The following is a 23,281-nucleotide window of genomic DNA, read 5'->3' as shown; positions in this document are numbered from 1 at the left end:
TGTTCAGGACTCGTCAGCTAAACGCTGCCATTCAAGTGAATTGGAGCGTTTAGTATCGCCCTGTTACCGTCGATTGCGCAAACGATGCGTTCTGATCCAGATTTAACGTGTTGTTTCAGCCAGCCCTAGAAGCCACATGCATTGTCCAGGGTCGCCTAGCCGCCGCTTAATGTCCCCTTGCAGGGACGAGAAACACTGACGCGACAAGAAGCCGATGATCGCCTTACTGCCACCCCCAACGAGACGTCACAGGACGACGTGGATTCCGGCTGCCCCAACGCCGCCTGCCTACTTTGGGGTGGCCGAAAGCCGCATCGTCCTGTGATGTCACGTCTGTAGGTAGCGGTACGGCGATCGTCGGCTTCCCGTCACGATCGTCATGGGCGGCCCGGGGCTGCTCAGTCATGTGTGGCACCAGCGGTAATACTTACATTTAATTTAGGTTGTTCTAGATTTATTATTTTATTATAGATACATTCTTTCTGAGTGGAGGTGGTGGTTGGGGGGGGGGGGGGGTTGTCATGTGTAACTGCAATAGTACAAATGCTGAAATTCTTTCAAAGGAGGGGGCAAACAGAGACGGATTAAGATGAAATGGGGCTCTGGGCAAGATAGCAGTTTTTGCCCATTGCTGATGATTACCTGGCATTTTTAGTAAGATGTGGTGGGGGGCTAGCATCCCCCAGGCCCCTAGACTCTCTCCGGGCCCTAGGCAACTGCCTAGGTTTGCCTTGTGAATGATCCGGCTCTGCCACAAGCGAGGTGGGGGATCAGCAAAGATCCCCACACACGTTTCTGGCAATTTATCTGTATTGTTAGGTGATAAAAACACCAAGAGTATTGAACCGAACACATGATTTTACTTATGTGTATATTTAATTGAATTAAGTACTGTATACTTTATGACCTTTTTACATAGGGGCGTCCATAGGACCAAATTTTGCAGTGCCTATTCCCTACTACCATTTTCGGAATTGATTGCATTCTGGTACTTTACAGGCAATTATTGCAGCTCTTAGAAGGCAGTGGCTGGTGCTGGGATTCATTGGGCTTGATTCACAAAGCGGTGCTAACAGTTAGCACGCTGGTGAAAAGCCCTTTATCACCCCTAAACTCAGTTTAGGCGTGATAAGTTTAGGCGTGATAACTATAGCACCAACTGGGTTAGCACCGCAGTGCACAGCTGATCAAAAGTTTTGCGCTAGCAAAGTCTGATGCACTTCGCATAGAGTTTAATGCCGCTGCTTTGTGTGCGGGACTTTGTGCGCGATCTAAACTTATCACGCTTAAACTTATCACGCCTAAACTGGCTTTTCACCAGCGTGGTGCAATGGTTATCACGCCTAAAGTCTTTTAGGCGTGCTAACTGGGTTAGCACCGCTTTGTAAATCGAGCCCATTGTCTGGTGCTGACTGGCACTCATGACTCCCTGATTTCCCTGTAACTAACATGCACATTCCAGTGACTCCTTTGCTGGTCAGATCACCAGTCAGCACCACCAAAATTCCAGCCTCATGATTTGAACAAATGTCAGCTGGTACCGGGCATACAGTGTGAACTATAGCTTTGCTGGATGCTGCACTGCTTTTTTATTTGACCTTTCTGCTACTGTAAATCTATAATTCCACATTCCAGAGATGCGGGTACCAATACAACTCCATCTGACACCATATAAACTCATATAAACTGTACTGAGAATAACGTAATGAATACAATTGCTTATTTTTTACAATATTACCTTAGAAATGATTTGGCTTGTGTTTGCCCATTGTAAAGTCTTTCCTCACCATTCGGAAATTTATCATACCATATATTCCGGCGTATAAGACGACCCCCAACTTTTCCAGTTAAACTATACATTTTGAGATATACTCGCCCTATAAGACTACCCCTCTTGCCTCTTGGACATTTGTATACTGTACGGTATGTACTGGTGCTATACTGTATAAACAGGTACAGATACTGGTGCTGTACTGTATGTGGTACCCAGTATACAACACCCAACCAATCGCAGCAAGCGATGTACCTTATCGGAGATTGGCTGGTCGTTGTACACAAAGCCTTCCCAGTAGTGTTGGGCGAACATCTAGATGTTCGGGTTCGGGCCGAACAGGCCGAACATGGCCGCGATGTTCGGGTGTTCGACCCGAACTCCGAACATAATGGAAGTCAATGGGGACCCGAACTTTTGTAACTTTGTAAAGCCTCCTTACATGCTACATACCCCAAATTTACAGGGTATGTGCACCTTGGGAGTGGGTACAAGAGGAAAAAAAAATTTAGCAAAAAGAGGTTATAGTTTTTGAGAAAATCGATTTTAAAATTTCAAAGGGAAAACTGTCTTTTAAATGCGGGAAATGTCTGTTTTCTTTGCACAGGTAACATGCTTTTTGTCGGCAAGCAGTCATAAATGTAATACATATAAGAGGTTCCAGGAAAAGTGACCGGTAACGCTAACCCAGCAGCAGCACACGTGATGGAACAGGAGGAGGGTGGCGCAGGAGGAGAAGGCCACGCTTTGTGAGACACAACAACCCAGGCCTTGCATGAGGACAAGAAGCGTGCGGATAGCATGCTTTGTACCGCCATGCAGTCATAAATGTAATAAAGATAAGTGGTTCAATAAACAGGGACCACGCGGCAACGCTAACCCAGCAGCAGCAGACGTGATGGAACAGGAGGAGGCGCAGGAGGAGAAGGCCACGCTTTGTGAGACACAACAACCCAGGCCTTGCATGAGGGCAAGAAGCGTGCGGATAGCATGCTTTGTACCGCCATGCAGTCATAAATGTAATAAAGATAAGTGGTTCAATAAACAGGGACCACGCGGCAACGCTAACCCAGCAGCAGCAGACGTGATGGAACAGGAGGAGGCGCAGGAGGAGAAGGCCACGCTTTGTGAGACACAACAACCCAGGCCTTGCATGAGGGCAAGAAGCGTGCGGATAGCATGCTTTGTACCGCCATGCAGTCATAAATGTAATAAAGATAAGTGGTTCAATAAACAGGGACCACGCGGCAACGCTAACCCAGCAGCAGCAGACGTGATGGAACAGGAGGAGGCGCAGGAGGAGAAGGCCACGCTTTGTGAGACACAACAACCCAGGCCTTGCATGAGGGCAAGAAGCGTGCGGATAGCATGCTTTGTACCGCCATGTAGTCATAAATGTAATAAAGATAAGTGGTTCAATAAACAGGGACCACGCGGCAACGCTAACCCAGCAGCAGCAGACGTGATGGAACAGGAGGAGGCGCAGGAGGAGAAGGCCACGCTTTGTGAGACACAACAACCCAGGCCTTGCATGAGGTACCGCCATGCAGTCATAAATGTAATAAAGATAAGTGGTTCAATAAACAGGGACCGGAAATGCTACACCATCCCAGATGTTCATTGGTCATGTTACTTGGTTGGGGTCCTGGAGTGTTGCGTAGTCATTTCCAATCCAGGATTGATTCATTTTAATTTGAGTCAGACGGTCTGCATTTTCTGTGGAGAGGCGGATACGCCGATCTGTGATGATGCCTCCGGCAGCACTGAAACAACGTTCCGACATAACGCTGGCTGCCGGGCAAGCCAGCACCTCTATTGTGTACATTGCCAGTTCGTGCCAGGTGTCTAGCTTCGATACCCAATAGTTGAAGGGTGCAGATGGATTGTTCGACACAGCTACGTCATCTGACATGTAGTCCTTGACCATCTTCTCCAGGCGATCGGTGTTGGAGGTGGATCTGCACGCTTGCTGTTCAGTGGGCTGCTGCTGCATGGGTGTCAGAAAATTTTCCCACTCCAAGGACACTGCCGATACCGTTCCCTTTTGGGCACTAGCTGCGGCTTGCGTTGTTTGCTGCCCTCCTGGTCGTCCTGGGTTTGCGGAAGTCAGTCTGTCTGCGTACAACTGGCTAGAGGAGGGGGAGGATGTCAATCTCCTCTCTAAAGTCTCCACAAGGGCCTGCTGGTATTCTTCCATTTTGACCTGTCTGACTCTTTCTTCAAGCAGTTTTGGAACATTGTGTTTGTACCGTGGATCCAGAAGGGTATAAACCCAGTAATTGGTGTTGTCCAGAATGCGCACAATGCGTGGGTCACGTTCAATGCAGTCTAGCATGAATTGAGCCATGTGTGCCAGAGTCCTACCAGAATCCTCATCATCCTCTTGTGAGCGTTGTGATAGTTGTTGTGATGCATCATAGTCGTCACCTTCCTCCTGGTCTGCTTCTGCTGACCATTCGCGTTGAATTGTGGAAGTCCAACGTGCACCGCTCTGGCCCTCGTCAGTGGTGGCATGAAATTCCTGCTCCAACTCCAGCTGTTCCTCCTGCTCTTCTTCGTCATAGCTGCTGGGGCCAGCGTTCCCTGAGGCGGATGGCCTGATGTTGGTACCATCACGCTGATCGTTTTCTCCTTCAGATTCCCCCAGTTGCATCATGACAGCTGTTTCCTTGATTTTCAACATTGACCTCTTCAGTAAACACAGCAGTGGTATGGTAATGCTGACTGAAGAGTTGTCACTGCTCACAAGCAACGTGGATTGCTCAAAATTTTGGAGGACTTGGCAGAGGTCCAACATGTTGGCCCAATCGGATCCACAGAAGCTTGGCAGCTGTCCGGATGCGCCTCGGTACTGCGCCGTCATGTACTGGACCACTGCACTCTTCTGCTCGCAAAAGCGTGCTAGCATGTGCAGCGTAGAATTCCAGCGCGTAGGGACATCACACAGCAAGCGATGGTGGGGGAGATTGAAGCGCTCCTGCATCTTGGCGAGTGCCCCCGAAGCAGTACTGGAATTTCTACAATGTTTGGCCACTCGACGCACCTTCAACAGAAGATCGGCCACGCCTGGGTATGTCCTCAGGAACCGCTGAACTACTAGGTTCATCACGTGCGCCAGGCAAGGGATGTGTGTCAGCTTAGCCAACCTTAAAGCGCGAATGAGATTACTCCCATTATCACACACAACCATGCCCGGTTTCAAGTCCAGCGGTGCCAGCCACAAATCCGTCTGTTCCTTTATTCCCTTCCAAATTTCCTCCCCTGTGTGCTGCTTATCCCCAAGGCAGATCAGCTTCAGCAACGCTTGCTGACGCATGCCAACAGCTGTGCTGCACTGCTTCCACGATCCTACTGCTGCTGGGTTAGCGTTTCCGGATGAGGTACAGCTTTGAGATGCGTTGGAGGAGAAGGAGTCAGAGAGGTAGGTGCTGCTGTTGTTATTCAGTGGGAGGGACGGCGGTGCAGCTGTTTGCGGCGTGGGCAACACCCGCGCCGTAGCAGGTGAGGAATCGCTGCCAGGCTCCACAAGGTTCACCCAGTGCGCGGTAAGGGAGATGTATCGACCCTGGCCGAACGCACTCGTCCAAGTGTCAGTGGTGAGGTGAGCCTTGCAGGCAACGGCATTCTTCAAGCTTCGGGTTATTTTGCTGACCACGTGCTCATGCAACTCAGGCACTGCAGAGCGCGCAAAGTGGTAGCGGCTGGGAACCACGTAACGTGGGATGGCCACTGACATCATGCCCTTGAAGCTGTTTGTCTCCACCACTCGATATGGCAGCATTTCGCAGGCCAGAAGCTTGGCTATGCTGGCTGTTACTGCCACGGCCCGGGGGTCATTTGCTGGCAATTTCCTCTTGCGCTCAAACATCTCCGACACAGACAACTGAACCGTAGCGCTGCACACGGAAGGGCTGTTGGTTGTTGTGTTTGATGAACACTGGGAGACCTCAAGAGCACTACTCCGGAAAGTGACAGTGTCAGCGTCGTCTGATGTTTGTGAATGTTGTGAACCACGCAATGGCTGGGCTACTGCTGCTGCTGAGGCGGGTCTGGTGGTGAGTCTGGTGAACCCAAGGGAGGCAGTGTTGCTGGTACCCTGTCCTGCCGCGTTTGCCCACAGAGTGGGATGTTTGGATAGCATGTGGCGGCTCATGCTGGTGGTGGAGAGGTTGTTAATACTTTTCCCCCTGCTCAGGCGAGTCTTGCACACCTTGCAAATCGCCATGGTAACATCCTCAGTGCAGTCTTCAAAGAAAGCCCAGACTTTGGAGCACCTGCCTCCTTGCTGGCGATTTCTGTTTCCTCCTCTTTTGCCTCTCACTCTAACTTCCACGCTTGTGGTGCCTGAAATTGCGCGCCGCCTACCTTGTGGCACAAGGCGAACTCGTGCAGCAGTGGGTTCTTCAACAGACTCATCTGTGCTGCTGCTACGACGGCGATGTTCTCGTTCACAAATAAAATCTGGGTCTCTGTCCACATTGTCCATACCCTCCTCTTCCATCTCCTCAAACTCGTCATATGTCATTGTGGGGGGCCGCCGCCGTGGAGTAGAGCTCCCCAGAACAACCTCTGCGCAGCTCACTCCAACGTCGTCTTCCAGATCTTGTCGGCCGACCTCCTGCAATTGCAACCCCTCCTGCCCAACTTGCTCTGGGATTTGGGTTTCCGAGTCCTCCTCGGACTCGCCTTGTATTTCAGTGCGCGGTGCATTTCCCACAGTTAATGGTTGTGAATCCGGGCACAACATTTCTGGCTGTTCCTCCATTGACCTTTCATAGGTGGAAGTTTGTTGGGCTGGGAATAGCTCCTGCGAATACCCCATTGTGTCCTGAGGTAATTCATAGGACTGGTTATCTGGCAGTTGTGTGCGTGGTGTCGCTGCCGGTTGTGTCAGCTTTGTGCCCACTGGCTCCTTGTAACTGGCTGAGGACTCGGACCTCGTGCGTGATGTGCTGGTGCTGCTTAACCCACTGCTGGACGCTTGAGAGGTCATCCAAGTAATTATCTGGTCCTGTTCTTTTGGATTTGTGAGGGTTGTTGTCCTGGACAACATGGGCGGTATTGAGTGGGTTTTCTTGGGTGCTCCCCTGTGGCCTGTACGTGAACCGTCAGGGGAAACACCTCTTCCCTTGCCCCTTCCTCTTTCACCGGATTTCTTCCTCATTTCACTTATCCTTACAGTACACGCTGACTGGCAGCAGTACAGTGGCAGTACAGAAATGCTATACAGTACCACTATTCCCAGCAGCGACACAGAGCACAATGCTATACAGTGGCGGGTGAGCGGTGTACTACTGTTCCCAGGCCCAGCAGACACAGAGTGGAAGTAAACACAATGCTATATAGTCTGGCTGAGCGGTGTACACAGAGTGGCAGTACACACAATGCTATATAGTCTGGCTAAGCCGTGTACACAGAGTGTCAGAAAACACAATGCTATATATAGCGTGGCTGAGCGAGATGCACAGTGGCAGTACACACAATGCTATATTAGTCAGGCTAAGCCGTGTACACAGAGTGTCAGAAAACACAATGCTATATATATAGCGTGGCTGAGCGAGGTGCACAGTGGCAGTACACACAATGCTATATATAGCGTGGCTGAGCGAGGTGCACAGTGGCAGTACACACAATGCTATATATAGCGTGGCTGAGCGAGGTGCACAGTGGCAGTACACACAATGCTATATATAGCGTGGCTGAGCGAGGTGCACAGTGGCAGTACACACAATGCTATATATAGCGTGGCTGAGCGAGGTGCACAGTGACAGTACACACAATGCTATATTAGTCAGGCTAAGCCGTGTACACAGAGTGTCAGAAAACACAATGCTATATATATAGCGTGGCTGAGCGAGGTGCACAGTGGCAGTACACACAATGCTATATATAGCGTGGCTGAGCGAGGTGCACAGGGGCAGTACACACAATGCTATATATAGCGTGGCTGAGCGAGGTGCACAGTGGCAGTACACACAATGCTATATATAGCGTGGCTGAGCGAGGTGCACAGTGGCAGTACACACAATGCTATATATAGCGTGGCTGAGCGAGGTGCACAGTGGCAGTACACACAATGCTATATATAGCGTGGCTGAGCGAGGTGCACAGTGGCAGTACACACAATGCTATATTAGTCAGGCTAAGCCGTGTACACAGAGTGTCAGAAAACACAATGCTATATATATAGCGTGGCTGAGCGAGGTGCACAGTGGCAGTACACACAATGCTATATATAGCGTGGCTGAGCGAGGTGCACAGTGGCAGTACACACAATGCTATATATAGCGTGGCTGAGCGAGGTGCACAGTGGCAGTACACACAATGCTATATATAGCGTGGCTGAGCGAGGTGCACAGTGGCAGTACACACAATGCTATATATAGCGTGGCTGAGCGAGGTGCACAGTGGCAGTACACACAATGCTATATTAGTCAGGCTAAGCCGTGTACACAGAGTGTCAGAAAACACAATGCTATATATATAGCGTGGCTGAGCGAGGTGCACATTGGCAGTACACACAATGCTATATATATCGTGGCTGAGCGAGGTGCACAGTGGCAGTACACACAATGCTATATATAGCGTGGCTGAGCGAGGTGCACAGTGGCAGTACACACAATGCTATATATAGCGTGGCTGAGCGAGGTGCACAGTGGCAGTACACACAATGCTATATTAGTCAGGCTAAGCCGTGTACACAGAGTGTCAGAAAACACAATGCTATATATATAGCGTGGCTGAGCGAGGTACACAGTGGCAGTAAACAATGCTATATATAGTGTGGCTGAGCGAGCGGTGTACTACTGTTCCCAGCAGCGACACACAATGACTGGGGGGGACCCTGGCTAGCGTGGCTGGAGAGCGAACTACCCTGCCTGCCTACCCAAAGCTAAACCCACAGAGAAATGGCGGAGATATGACGTGGTTCGGGTATTTATTTACCCGAACCACGTGACCGTTCGGCCAATCAGAGCGCGTTCGGGCCCGAACCACGTGACCCGTTCGGCCAATCACAGCGCTAGCCGAACGTTCGGGGAACGTTCGGCCATGCGCTCTTAGTTCGGCCATGTGGCCGAACGGTTTGGCCGAGCACCGTCAGGTGTTCAGCCGAACTCGAACATCACCCGAACAGGGTGATGTTCTGCAGAACCCGAACAGTGGCGAACACTGTTCGCCCAACACTACTTCCCAGTGATCATCTGGACCGCATTAAGTCACTTCTTTTCAGGAATCCTGGTGAGTGGATTTTCTTCTACCACATTTGTAGAGCACCACCCTTGCTGCTTTCACACGGTCGCCGCATACGGTGGAGATGCGGCCGTGGAGGTTTTTGAGCTCTCCTCACCGTATGCGGCAACTGCAGATTCTCCAGTCCGGCTCGGAAGTTTCAGCATTTGCCCTATAAGACAACAAGCGGCGTATAAGACGACCCCCGGCTTTTGAGAAGATTTTCCTGGGTTAAAAATTATTAAGCCTGTGTATGTGACAGTGCTTTGTATGGTTCTGATCCAGTTCTGAAACATGCCTGAAGAAGACACTTGAAGTTTCGAAAGCGTGCAAAGAAATCTTGTACCGTTAGTCATTAAAGGTATTACCTAAACAACTTTTGTTGTTATGTCTTCTGAATCACAGGTGGGAACAGCTTTAGTGCTGTCAGGTGCATCGCTGGTCTCCCAGAGTATAGACTGGAATGAGTACAGGAGGCCCTCCAAAAAAGTGAACAAATAATTTTAGTGAAATCATATACCTTAAAAAGGGAGACTCACAAGGAGTTTCAATAACAAAGTTTCAATATTTTTATTTTCATTACAGCACTATGACATGACAACGCGTTTCTCGGCATAAGCCGCTTCCTCGGGTCAAATACGTGCCAGAAGCGTATGCATCCAGGTCAGAGGCGCCTTTAAACCCCAGTACTAGTAGTACTGATCGGTCTCCCAGAGTGCTCTGGAAGGAAAATTCTACATAGCTAAACAGCCTAGGCTGTGACATCACTGGGAAGGTGGGGCTACTTATCAATGTACAGCTATATATTCATTTCTGATGCTGAAACCATAATAATGTATGTACAAGTAAGCATCCTCAATAATGTACTGCATTCTACTATATCAGTGGCGTAGCTAAGAAGCTGTGGGCCCCAGCGCAAGGTTTACTTTGGGCCCCCCCAAGTACATAACAATTGATACGGAGCACCAAAACCAATCAAGGACAATCAGAGGTGCAAGAAGGGGATGGGAAACTGTGTGCTAATGATCACTACTATTCAAAGCATCTATAGATGTGACTATTATTAGCACAGGACCAATAAACAGCTAATACTGTGGTTAAGGGTAGGCCCATCTGGCCCAAGGGCCCTGATGCGGTCACTACCTCTGCACCCCCTATTGCTACACCACTGTACTATATGCTATTACGGTGCCTCTTTAAACCTTTGCAATATACAGTAGTTTACTTCCCAGCCGAGGTCCAGTCCCGCTTAGACACTGACGTGTTCATTAATTTGCACTGCCTTGCCAGCTGTTATACAGCAGAGGAGACAGAGGCCCAGAAGGTTAATTAAAATGAAGTTATGAGACACACAGGCAGCATGATAACACTGATGACACCGAGGCAGAAAAGGAAATATTTCTGATGGGATCCGCCCCGATGCACTCTGGAAAAGCAGAAACAAGAGAGGAAAATAATCAAGACTCCAGGGACTTAGTTAAGTGGTGAAAATTGTAAAAAGATTTATTAGCCTGTTTCCATATTAACGCCATGATGCTTTTTACTGCAAAAACACGCTTTTTTGTATTTTTCCTTTCATAGCCTTGGAAATGAAAGCAAAGCAAGTAAAAACAGCTATGGAGATTTGGGCGCAGCCGGCACTGCCATAGGCCATAATAGGAATTAGGGCCAAAGCGGCGCTCAGACTGTAATTTGGGCGCCATCAAACCACAGCGCCAAAATTACGATAAAAGCAGCATAATTCGGCAGCCAGCAATAGCTGTAAGCCAAATTACGCATTTCCTCAGTGTCCACGGCGGTCTGGAGGGGGAATAGTAATTAACGCCCCCGGGACTTTTTTAGGAGCAGTGTGAGGTGTTTTTCGGCTTCACCCTGTGCCCATATTTCCAGTTAGCTTAATGATCCTATTTTCCAAACAATCAACCGTCTGATCCAATCGTTCAGGAACAAATTTTCAGCCCATCAATAGGGAGGGGGGGGGGGGGGGATAAGCAATCCAATCAAACTACAAGAATCATTTCAAAAGATTGTTCATCGTCCATCGGCACGAATAACGGTACCCAATCTGATTGATTGTATGTTCGATCATCCTGGCGACTGTACATCCTTGCACCCTTCCTGGATTTCTCATTGTTAGCAGGGCTGTGCAGAGGGTCCTTAAAAGGGGGGTTGCTAAAATGTAAAAAAGGGGCCTTGCACCGTCCCCTCCCCAAATGCACAGTAGTATCTACAAGTGGTGGTAGACCTTCCCCCCAAACCCCTTGTTCTGCATGGACATGTGACCTTCACCTCCCCCCCTTCAGCTCTCCAAATGTCCCTATCCATCCCCTGAGCCCCTCCACTTGACACATACATTCAGTCACATGAGTGCTGACTGTGTTCAATGGTGTGGAGTCAGTCTGACCTGTCACTGGTGGCACAATGTCCCCCCTCCTTGTTTCCGGCTAGTGGGGTATTGGTTGTCATGTGGGTGCTGAATGCAGATGCTGAGTGCCATGTGGGTTCTGGGTGCGGGTACAGGGTGTCATGTGGGTTCTAGCTACTATGGGTGGGGATCGAGTGCCATGCGTGTGTTGACTGCAGGTACTTAGTGCCATGTGAGATCTTGGTGCATGTACTGGATGTCATGTGGGTGCTAGATGCAGATACTGGGTGTGACATGGGTGCGAATACTTGGTGTCATGCCTGTACTGGGTGATGGCTATAAGTGGGCATTGGGTGTCACATGTGTTTTAAATGCAGGTACTTTGGGTGTGGGTACTGGTTAAGTGAGTGCTTGGTGCAGATAGTGGGTGCCATGTGGAGTCTGTGTGCAGGTGGGAGTACTGGGTGCAATGTCAGGTCTGGGTGCAGGTACTTGGTGTCATACGAGTGTAAGTACTGGGTGCCAGCTATGTGGGGAATGGGTGTGGGTGTTGAGCGGCTGGGGACAGGAAGGATGCTGGTGGAGAGAGAGGTCAGTGTGGCTGCAGGGGGAGGCAGGACCACTGCAGTGCTAATGCTGGGGAGGGAGAGGTCAGTATGTGTCCTAGGTGGAGGGAGAGGTCACTGTGAGTGCAAGGTTGAGGGAGAGGTCACTGATGTCAGGGAGACACCATCTTATCTGCTCCCACACAGCTGCAGGGATGGTTACACTAGGATTCCTTTATGGCACCTCTTTACTCTAAAGTGTCCCAGGTGGGGAGGAGCTTCCCGCAGGGGTGGGAAGGGCTTCATGCGGGTAGTGGGCGAAGCTTACTGCAGCCGAGGGAAGGGATTCCTTTTCACAGCCAAAGATGACTTTTTATGGGAGTTTAAAAAGGGGGATGCTTGGGCACCCAGGGTGCCCTCCTCCCCACAGGTGCCTGATAGTTAGTGCAGATAATTAGGGGAATGAACATTATTCAATCATTATATTTGATGCAGCTGTTCCAGAGATATTCCCTTTGGAATAGTTACTCGTGAGCAGAATCCGTTCAGAAAAGCTTACAGCTGCTGTGCAAGTGGGTGTTCCCTAACTAGGGAGCAGCTCTCACTTCTGAGCTGCTGAGCTCCTCCCAGACTATCACCTATGGGTGATGATGGGATAGGGGGAGGTGTTTGAACAGTTTACACACTGCTGTCCAGTCCAGCCAAACAGTATTACATTAGCACAAGAAGTCAGCCAGCCAAGTGATTTAAAAAAAAAAAAGTGCAATTCAAAATGGGTTTATGTGCAATGCACAAATCTTTTCACATTATGCTTAATTTTTGTTATACAGTTCGTTGATGATAACTAATTCCATTGTTACTTTAATTTTTAAAATGAGATATGAACTACTTTTCACGATTTTGTAACTCTCTTTTACATTGAAGACTTACCACAATAAAATCTTTTGAAAACAATATTAAGGAAGTGCCCAACCTTCCCAATAGTACTGGAGTTGTGATGGTGGGGGAGCGAACAGCATAATATTTATATCTAATTCAATAAAATAAGAAGATTGAAAATAGTGGCGTGTTGCTCTTACCTGTTTGTGTGAATTATCAGAATCAGCTGTAGTTGCAGTGCTGTCTACAAAGAGTTAATCTCTCCACAGCAGATAAATGTGGTGGGAGAGGTCATGTGATCACAGGGGAATCCTGGCATGTGCCCTTTCAGATTAATATTTACCATTAGGCTTTTAAGCACTGGGAGGGAAAATTGTTAAAGTGAGACATTTTATAATTTTTTTTCTTAAAATAATTACCACTCACACTTGTCTATATAGCGAGTATAATGCATTGTACTACATTGATACTGCACAGGTGGTCAGTTTGCTAGGTGACACAGGGGGTGTGGCTTGCAGTGTGCCGTGTATTGGTGCGTGGGTTTAAGGTATTGGATTATTGTGTGCCTATAAGCACCTAACCGGTTAATCAATCCCTTACCACAAGCACCCCCTGCCATCTAAACTGCAGTGCCTACATGACTAAAGGGGGCTGGGTTTTGACTAACAGGGAGGGGAGAATGTGTGGCAAGCAGCTGGGCGTGGCGTTTGGTGCTGTTCAAACAGCGAAGCAGTTTCTCTGGTGTTTTTTATTGTAAAAATAAAATGCTTTTATTTAATCAATTTAATTTTCATTTAACAATATTTACAATTTATGAGTAACTCAGTACATAGGTAATATGTATAGCTGAGCTGGGGAGCTAATGCATGATATACCCTAGATCACACAATATCTGAAAAAGTTCTCAAACAGAATGAAGACAACTGACACAGCATGCTTCTCACTGCATAAACTCAGCGGGAAGCCGGCATGTAATTATGTGATGTTTTACTTTAACATTTTCCAGGAAAGTAAATATTATTCTTTTTACTAAATATAGACATCATTGTTATCTGCTATCTTCTCACCACCACTCGATGCTTCAAATTTTCCAAGCTAGTTTCAGTGTTCCAGGATTCCCGTAGAAGACTTTGTTTCCACAAAATGCTTCTTTTTGCTTTTTTCTGCCCTCAAAAATTTGTTAGATCTGTCTGCCCATTTAAAGAGACACTGAAGCGAAAAAAAATATATGATATAGTGAATTGGTTGTGTACTATGAATAATTGCTAGAAGATTAGCAGCAAAGAAAATATCCTCATATTTTTATTTTCAGGTATATAGTGTTTTTTCTAACATTGCAACATTCTCTAATATGTGCAGATTACACAACACTCTGCATTCAAAATGATTCTTTCAGAGCAGTCTATGAACTAATGACCTCTCCTCTGGCAGAGAAAAAGTAATTAGTTCACTTACAGTTGAGATAATAAAAGTCAGATAACAGCCCTCTCCACGACTTTGAAAGTCGTAGAGATTAATGGCTTTTTTGCATAGAGATAACAACTAGAGTTTCTTAACTCATCCTGTACTGGAAACAATTAGACTGATATATCTGATCTTAATGTTTTATTTCTTAGCTGTACTACACATACAAATCATAATATCATCATTTTTTTTTTTCAGTGTCTCTTTAATCATTGTTAATGTTAAAAAGAAAGTCAAAATCAAGGAAGGAGTAGTGTAGAATAAAAAAATGAGAACAGAGGGAAAGAGGGGAAACAAAGATGGAAGGTTGGAGGATAGGTTATGGGAACAAAGCAAGAACAAAATTAAGGTAGGGAGAGAAAGAAATAATTAAGGAAGGATAGTGGAGCAAAGGAAGTATAGAAAGTAGGAACGAGAAGAGGGAAAAGTAAGATAATAAAGATGGTAGGAAAAGAGAAAAGAGAAAGGAAGGAAGAATAGAAAGAAGGTAAGAAAGAAGAAAGGGTAAGAAAAAAAACTAAGAAGGTAGGAGGCAAGAGAGGAAGATGATGAATAGAGAGATGGAAGGAGAGAAGAGAGAAATTTAGAATAGGAGGTAGGAGAGAAGAAAGGGAAAGAAAAAAAAAATAAGGTAGGAGAAAAGAGAGGGGAAGGATGAAAAGAAAGAAGGTACAACAATAGAGAGTAAAAGATATGGAAGAGGAGATGGCCGATAGGGAAAGACAATGAACGAAAACAAAAGTAAAGTAAGGAAACAAGTAAGAAGGAAAAGGAGAAAAGAGATTCAGGGAGACAAGGAAAGCGGGAAATAATAAGAGAAGAAAGAAGCAAAAAGAAGGCCAGATGAAAGGGCAAAGAAACTAAGGAAAACGGAAAGAAAAGAGAGAAAAAATAAAGGAAGGATTGGAGGGATAAGGAAAGTTGGAAGGCGAGGGAAGAAGGAAGGTGCCTGTAGGGCTGTAGGAAAAAAACCGAGAAGCAGGATGGAGGAGATAGAGAAAGGGAAAAAAGCGAACTGGAAAAGGCTGGAGAGAGGGTTATGGAAGGAAGAAAGGAAAAAGTGTAAGGAAGATAAGAGAAAAAGGATAATCTGTTAACAAGTACTGCATTTACTTTTTTTGCAGGTTGTCACTAGAAGTCTGGAATGTTAACTCTAAAGGCGTTCTTCTTATAACGTGGTCCTAAAAGTAAAACCTTCTTACTAAGATTATGGAGTGTGATTTTGACCATAAAAGGAAAGAACAACATGGCAAGAAGCTCTTGGAGCACCTCAACAGGATGCGTGACTCCTCCGAGCTCACTGACATTGTCCTGGTTGCTGAGGGACACAGGTTTCCATGTCATCGGGTCATTCTGGCTTCCTTTAGTCCATATTTTAAAGCAATGTTTACCTGTGGCTTAATGGAGTGTAACCAGACTGATGTGACCCTCCATGACATCACTTCTGGCAGTGTTGCTATTATTTTAGAATACATGTATACCTCCCAACTTTACATCAATAACCAAACTGTCCAAGGGGTGGCCACCGCTGCATATTTCATGCAGATGGATGACATCTTCAAGATGTGTCAGATGTACATGATGGACCACATGGATTCTTCCAACTGCATTGGCATTTATTATTTTGCTAAGCAGATCAGTGCAGATGATTTAGAGGAGAAGTCCAAGAAATATTTATACCAACACTTCAGTGAAGTTGGTCTCCATGATGAGATACTTGAGATTGGCTTTGAACAGCTAATGACCATGATAGTGTCTGATGACCTCAATGTTTCTAGGGAGGAAAGTATCTTGGATTTGGTTCTACGATGGGTAAATCATGACAAGAATTTACGAACTGAGCACCTTATTGATCTCCTGAAACAGGTTAGGTTATCGCTGGTCAACCCATCCTTCCTCCGAGAAGCCAGAAAGAGGAATACGGTTCTCCTTTGCAATGCTCAGTGCTACGACATGGTTGAAGAAGTCTTACAAACCACTGAGAAAACCACCCAGGTTTCTCTATGTCTTCGTTATGGAATGGAGACTACAAGCCTTCTTCTTTGTCTCGGCAACAATGCTACAGGCATCAGGTCAAAGTATGGAAACTATGGGGATTCTAGCTTTTGTTTTGCTCCAACAACGGGAAAAATCTGCTATATGCCATCCCCCAAACAAGGAGAGGTTTTGGGTTCAGTCTCTGCTGGTGTGGTCACCGAAAATAATGACATCATTTTGGCAGGAGAAGCAACCGCACGTAGACTGTCCAGAGAAAAAGATAAACAGGTTGAGCTCTGCAGGTCAGTCAAAGTCTGATGGTTTTGGAAATAAAATTATGTATATATTTTAACAGAAAAAACAGTGCATAAAGTCAGTGATGGCTTCATTTTTAACCCTTCTCTATTGATCAACAGTCATTGTATTAGTATCTTTCAGCTTTCTAGGCTAAAAAAAATAATAATTAGGTGCAAGACAACATTTGTGGACTTTTATATTTTTTTTTTGTAATGTCACCATATTCTGTAACATCTTACATTGCTCATATTGGTGTGAGGAAGTGTCTACTGCTGTGTCTAGCCTAGTCGGTGGAGAGAGCTTTACAGTTCACCCAGAGAAGCCATTTTATTACAAAAATTTCGTATTTGCAGATCTCCAGGAGGGCAAACCTGCCCAATGGTTGTGATCACCCAGCCTTCCCAGAATGCAATTGTAAAAGACTAGCTCTTGACTTGGTAAGCTAATTACTGGTCTAGGCACTTCCTGTCACACACTTTTTCAACCACAAATATGAAAAAGCAAGCCCTTTTCAAATATTTGCACCTTTAAACTGAGTGACATTGGGATTGATTCACAAAGCATACTTATTTTGTAACTCTAACTGTAATGACAGGTAGCTTCACCTTAACTGTAAGGAGAGTTAGCTCAGTGAGCTAAGACTAAGAACCCAGGAGGGTCGGAAAAACATCAGCTCTTGCGCTGTCATGTACCACTGTTGTACCTTTTAGTAATGATCAAATAAAGATATGGATTTTTAATACGATGAAGGAGTGCGGACAACTTTGCTTCATAAGGAGAGGTAATGCATAAGATAAAAACAGGCCCATATGAAATTCACTTTTTCTTCTGAGTTTTCTCTAAGTTGATATTTTCATACCTTGTCAATAAAATGAGAGATAGACCCAGGGCCGGAGCTACCATAGGAAAAAATGGGCAATTGCCCCAGGGCCCCAGAGCCTGTAGGGGCCCCCAAGGTGTCCCTCCCCATCTTAACTGTTGCTCCCCAGGGACTCTGCAGAGTCTGTTAAGTTGGGAGGTGATTGGAGGGGCCCAGGAGGGAAATTTGGCTGCAACAAAGGGCCTCTAATGGCGTTTTTTGGTCGGGGCTGTCTGTTGGGGGGCCCCCAGGCTAATTTTGCCCTAGGGCCCAATTGTTACTTGAACCGGCCCTGGATAGACCAATGGTTAAGTCAGTTAAGTAGAGATAAATCACGAGTTAAGCTATATAAAGAGATCTTTTTCTCCTGAGTTTTCTCCTAGGTATATTTTCAAACTTCTTGTCGATAAAATCCCTTTTTAAGTCACCAGCAAACACAAAATACTCAAAATAATTTTAATAGTACCCTTTCACCTTCTTTTTGGTACTTTTTCCATTGCAAAGTGCTGAAAGGGTAATTATATATAGGCCCATGAGTCCATTAACCATGAGTTAAGTCATTTAAAGGACACCCAAAGCGAAAATAAATGAATGAAATAAATGATTGTATCTATCTTCCTTCTCCTAAAAATGACTTTTCAAGATATTCCTCAGTTTTATTTTATGTTTAAATCTACGTTGAACAGTTTTATTGTTTTTGCTCAATGACACATTAATTGAAGTATGTCAGAGCTAAAATCTATGAACTGTTGACCCTTTTTATCTCTTTCCTGCTCTGGGAAGCCATTTTCTGCTAGGAAAGTGTTTTATAGTTGTAATTTCTTATCAGAGAGGGTCACAGTGTAGTCACTTCCTGTCTGAGTCAGGACTGAGTCAGCCACTTACATACCTGATATTTAAAACTTTCAGGCAGAGAGAAAAAAGGGAACACAGCATAGTTATTTGTGTGCTAGGCACTGTACATACCCATGTCTATCTCATCATGTCACATGTCACCTCGGGTATCCTTTAAAGAGGAACTTCAGCCTAAACAAACATACTGTCATTAAGTTACATTAGATATGTTAATTAAAATAGATAGGCAATATAATCTCTTACCCACACTGTTTTAAAAGAACAGGCAAATGTTTGATTTCATGATGGCAGCCATCTTTTTGTTTGAAAGGAGGTGACGGAGCATGAGACACAGTTCCAACTGTCCTGTGTCCTGAGCACCTCTCCCAGTTGCTAGGCAACGTGAATAAGAACATAGGAAATCCCATCATGCTCTGCACAGCATCAGGAAAAAAAGCCTGGGCTTTTTTTCTTTGATGGGTGGAGCTTAGCTAAAAATGATGCTTTGGTAAGAAAAACAAAGTTCTGATGCTGTGAAACTGTTAAAGAAACACCAAGCCTTTTCAGTTCTGCTGAGTAGATTTTTAGTCCGGAGGTTCACTTTAAGGAGAGAAGAATTGTGACTTAATAAGTAGGATGAGATAATTCAACAGAAAAGCTTTGTAGCTTTGTGAATCAGCCCCATAGTGACACAACTAAGCATGATGATTTTCAGTTTTGATTTCAGATCCGCTTTGATAATTAATTCTTTGAACTTGCTTTATCTCTTCAAAAGTACACTAGAAATATGAAAGTCAGACTCTGACAGGTCATTGGATGGAATAAGTTTTGCTTTTTCTTCCATATACTGTACTTTCATGAGGATGATTTTATCCTTCTGTGTGTTACTATGAGGAGTGTATAGTTGTGTCTCCAACATGCAAACTTGGAAGGTCTTGTCCAAAGTGATTTATTCCGGAGGTCAATTCTAAATAAAAAGACACAAAACAGATGCAGAAGAATTCAGACTGGTGCAATATATCCTGAATGCAGATAAGACAAGATTTAATGAATTGCAGTCATATTTGATGTTTAGAGCAAACATTTTAAGTATTCATTTTTTTCTGTTTAAATGAGAATTATTACAGTCATTGAAAAACTCAAGCAAATATTTGAGTTAACAAAAGCACTCTGCTTTTAATGGCTGTAAACATGTGAAATAATTTTTAGAAATATTAAAACTATTTCATTTTCTGCAGCATGTCTTAGCAGCCATTGTGAAAGGCAAGCCTCAGAACAGGCACGCTTTCAACTGTCCCCCAATGGTTCTATAAGATGTGGTTTAATTGTAGGTTGACTCATTTCCCCTGTAAGGTGAAAAGTGCTTAGTTGTTGTGTGATTGATAAAACCTCAAGTTTTATACCTATTTTTGAAGTGAGGCATACAAAATGGGAGCACAAATAGCTAGTAAGTAATGTAGAGATCTCTTCTCCTCCTCTCTGCAACTACTGCTCTCCACGTTCATAATCATAACCACTTAGGCCTTGATTCACTAAAGGGTGCTAAGTGTTAGCACGGCAGTGAAAAGGCACTTAGGATGCGACAACGGCCGCTTCACGTGCTAATATGCAAGCAGTGTTTAGCGCTGCGCACGAAGCCACGCACCGCGAAGCGTACTTAGCACCCAAACGGTGCAACGTTTTGCGTGCACCGGTGCGACGTTTCGCATGCACTGCTAAACTTTGCGTGCGATCAGTACCAGCTTTAGATGCAAACTTTAGGTGCAAACTACTTAGCACCCTAGTTTGCATGTCCAAAGCTGTTAGGCGTGCTAACTAGGTTAGCACGCCTTTGTGAATCAAGCCCATATTGTTTTTTCTAGAGCAGCTCCTGTTCTCTGGAACTCTCTTCTACATGTGTAACTATCAAAACAGCCTGTATGTCAGTTAACATCCACCACCGCCAGCCACTGTAAGGTCCCTTACTTGTTGTGACTAATGTTACTTCTCCGCTTAGATTCTAAAGGTAACCTGTGTAATACGTATGTAGGCTGCCGTTTTTGTCCCCTTTTAACCACTTAACGACCGCCTAACGTCGATAGGCGGCGGCTGGTCGTAAGTGGGTTTCTATGGAAATGGCCGGTCAAGGGTGTCCCCGTGAACAGCCTGCGAGCCTCCGATCGCGGCTTGCAGGCTAAAGGTAAACACCTGAGGAAGTAATCTCCGGTGTTTACGTCGCACGGCGCTGCTGTCGCAGCAGCGCCGTAAAGGAGATCGGCGATCCCCGGCCTCTGATTAGCCGGGGATCGCTGGCATCTGATAGGCTGAAGCCTATCAGAGGCGGTACAGGATGGATCGCTGTCCTGTACCGACTATTCTGAGGAGGAGAGGGAGGGAAGGAGAGGAGAATAGCGCTGCAGAGGGGGGCTTTCAGGAGCCCCCAACCCCCCCCCCCCCCCCCTCCGCTCGGCAGTAGGCAGCGGCGGCGATCAGACCCTCCAACAAGACATCCCCTAGTGGGAAAAAGTAGTTCTGCGCCTACGTCCGATGATGTCAGCGCGCCCGCATGGGACGCAGAAGTGCCAGGCCTTGGAGCACAGAAGAGCCCGACCTGGCAGCCGGCCTGGCCAAGTCGGGTCGGCCACCGGGAGCCTGCGGAGCGGCGGCGAGGGCACCTCCTGCCTGCCACGGGCTGGAGGAAGCCCCAGGTAAGTGGAAATTGATTTTTATTTTTTTACTCCCCTCCCTGAACCTTCCCTTTAAAGTGTCTGACTCTAATCAGCTAATCCATCCAAAACACCTGCAAAGGCTTCCTATTTCATATATTAGTTTAACCTTTTAAGTTGAATTACTGAAATAAATGGACTTTTGTACGATATTCTAATTTTTGGAGTTTCACCTGTAGTTAGTTGGGTTCAAAAAAAGACACGTCCATCGAATTGAACCAAAATATGGAACAACATTAGCCTGCACCCTTATATGTTCTGCATAGTTGTTCATGGTCAGTAATTCTGAAAGGCAGGGGATCAACACAGCAGCCAGGAATAGAGTATGTTAATAGGAAGCCACCAATAGCAGCTTCCATTTCCCTTTCATATCAGGTTTCCTGGAGGGCCTTTAGGACAAAGTGTTCAGTTTATCTTGTGTCATGCCTTTATGAATGCTCATGTCAAGTTTGTAATTTTCCTCCTTTACTTCAAGTGGATCCGAGATGAACTTTTACTCTTTGCATAATTGTATTCCTTTCCTATTGTTTATAGGGCATTCCTCAAGCCAAATACTTTTTTTGTTTTTGTTTTAATACTCTAATTCCCTATACACTAAACAAGCCACGCCCACAGGTTTTCAGAGAGCCAAGGCACTTTCAGACAGTAGCAAGGGCTCATGGGAGCTTAGTCTGGGCAGGAGGAGGGGGAGGTATTACTAGCCAGAGATTTAGGAAGCAGAAGGGAGGAGGGAGGAGGAGGGGGAATAGGTTTTTTGCTCAAGATGCAGATAAGCCTGTCTCTGTGTAATGTTTACAAACAACATGGCTGCTGTCATTGTATCACAGGAAGAAATAATCATATTCTATTAAAGCTGTTTGCAGCTATATTTGCTGTGTAAACTATCTAAACTTTAGATTAGATTATTAGACAAGTTACTTGTTATAGTTAGTTTTTCATCTCGGATCCACTTAAAACCAAGCCTGAAGCAAAAAATATATAATTTAATGACTTGTATGTTTAGTATGGATAATATATAGAACATTAGTAGCAAATAAAAGAATCTCATATTTTTATTTTCAGTTATATAACTTTTTTTTTGGTAAGAACATTGCATCAGATTTTCACAGTTGCAGTTTTAGAACCACACTCTGTCTTTTAATCTATAAAACAAAGAAGAAATAATGACCCTTTGAACTTCACTGCAGTAAAACCTTATCTCAAGCTGTCTCCCACTGTTTCTTGGCTGTTTAAAGGACAGCCAAGAAACAGAGGGAAAGTGTAGAGGGAAAAAGAGTTGAACTTACCTGGGGCTACTAATGGTCCCCTGTAGACTTCCTGTGCCCGTGCAGCCACTCAGTTTGTAATTCTCATTGTTTCTTGGCTGTTTAAGTGCTTCAGAAAACAGAACTCTAGTAGCTCAGAGAAGCTCTTTTGCATAAATAACAACTGAAGTTTATTAACTCTTCCTGTACTGGAAAACAATATGAGACTCTTTTTGTTTGCTAATAATGTTCTATTAGCTGCACTACACATACAAATAATTATAACAATAATAATAATATTATTTTAGATTAACTACCTGGAGACCGCTCCATGGCCATGGGCGTGGCCGCGGCAGCAGCCCCAGGACCACCTAACGCCAATTGGCATCAAGGTTTGGGGCTGCATTTTGCAGGAGATCGTGCGCAGGCTGGGCGCGCATCTCCTGCTCGGGGGCGGAGCTCTGCCCCCTCTTCAGTCTCCGAGTGGCTATTGCCGCTCGGGAGACTGTTAGACAGCGTGATCGGCGTCTATTTACATAGTACAGCGCTGCGATCAGCAGCAGCGCTGTACTGGGGACAGCCGTGTGACACGGCTGTCCCCCTGGGAGACAAGAGAGCGATCGGCTCTCATAGGCAGAAGCTTATGACAGCCGATCGCGTGATTGGCCGGCTGGGGGGGAGGGACGGGATTGAAAAATAAATAAATAAAAAAAACCTGTCAAAAACTGTAAAAAAACAACAACAAATATTTATAAAAAAAATAAACAACTTGGGGGCGCTCAGACCCCACCAAGAGAGAGCTCTGTTGGTGGGGGGGAAAGGGGGGGGGGGGAATCACTTGTGTGCTGTGTTGTGCGGCCCTGCAGCTTGGCCTTAAAGCTGCAGTGGCCATTTTAGAGAAAATGTGCCTGACCTTTAGGGGGGTTTACCACTGTGGACCTCAAGTGGTTAAAGGACTTACGAGGCCAAGAATTGAGAAAAAAAATAAAAAAAATTAGCTACCTGCGTCAGCTTGTAAGGCACGGAGGACGCCGTCCTCGCTACAGGAAACAGCCTGTTACGTGGATCGGGGGGTTGGCCTTAGAGCTGCGCAGCCGCACTCGCGGGCAGG

At 45.7% G+C, this 23,281-nt stretch overlaps 1 protein-coding gene across 2 annotated transcripts in view; it reads left to right on the top strand.

Moving 5' to 3' along the window:
• KBTBD12 (kelch repeat and BTB domain containing 12) overlaps nucleotides 1-23,281 on the top strand; it is a 161,920-nt gene that overhangs the window by 23,081 nt on the left and 115,558 nt on the right. For both annotated transcript variants that reach the window (XM_068251530.1, XM_068251531.1), the window contains exon 2: nucleotides 15,379-16,533. In XM_068251530.1, coding sequence (XP_068107631.1) covers nucleotides 15,464-16,533 — 1,070 coding nt within the window. In that variant the 5' untranslated portion in view covers nucleotides 15,379-15,463. The remainder of the gene's footprint in view (nucleotides 1-15,378; nucleotides 16,534-23,281) is intronic.

This window comes from Hyperolius riggenbachi, chromosome 9 (genome assembly GCF_040937935.1).
Source record: "Hyperolius riggenbachi isolate aHypRig1 chromosome 9, aHypRig1.pri, whole genome shotgun sequence".
NCBI classification, from domain to species: domain Eukaryota; kingdom Metazoa; phylum Chordata; class Amphibia; order Anura; family Hyperoliidae; genus Hyperolius; species Hyperolius riggenbachi.
The sequence above is the reverse complement of the archived record's forward strand: the minus strand, read 5'-3'. Positions and strand labels throughout refer to the sequence as shown.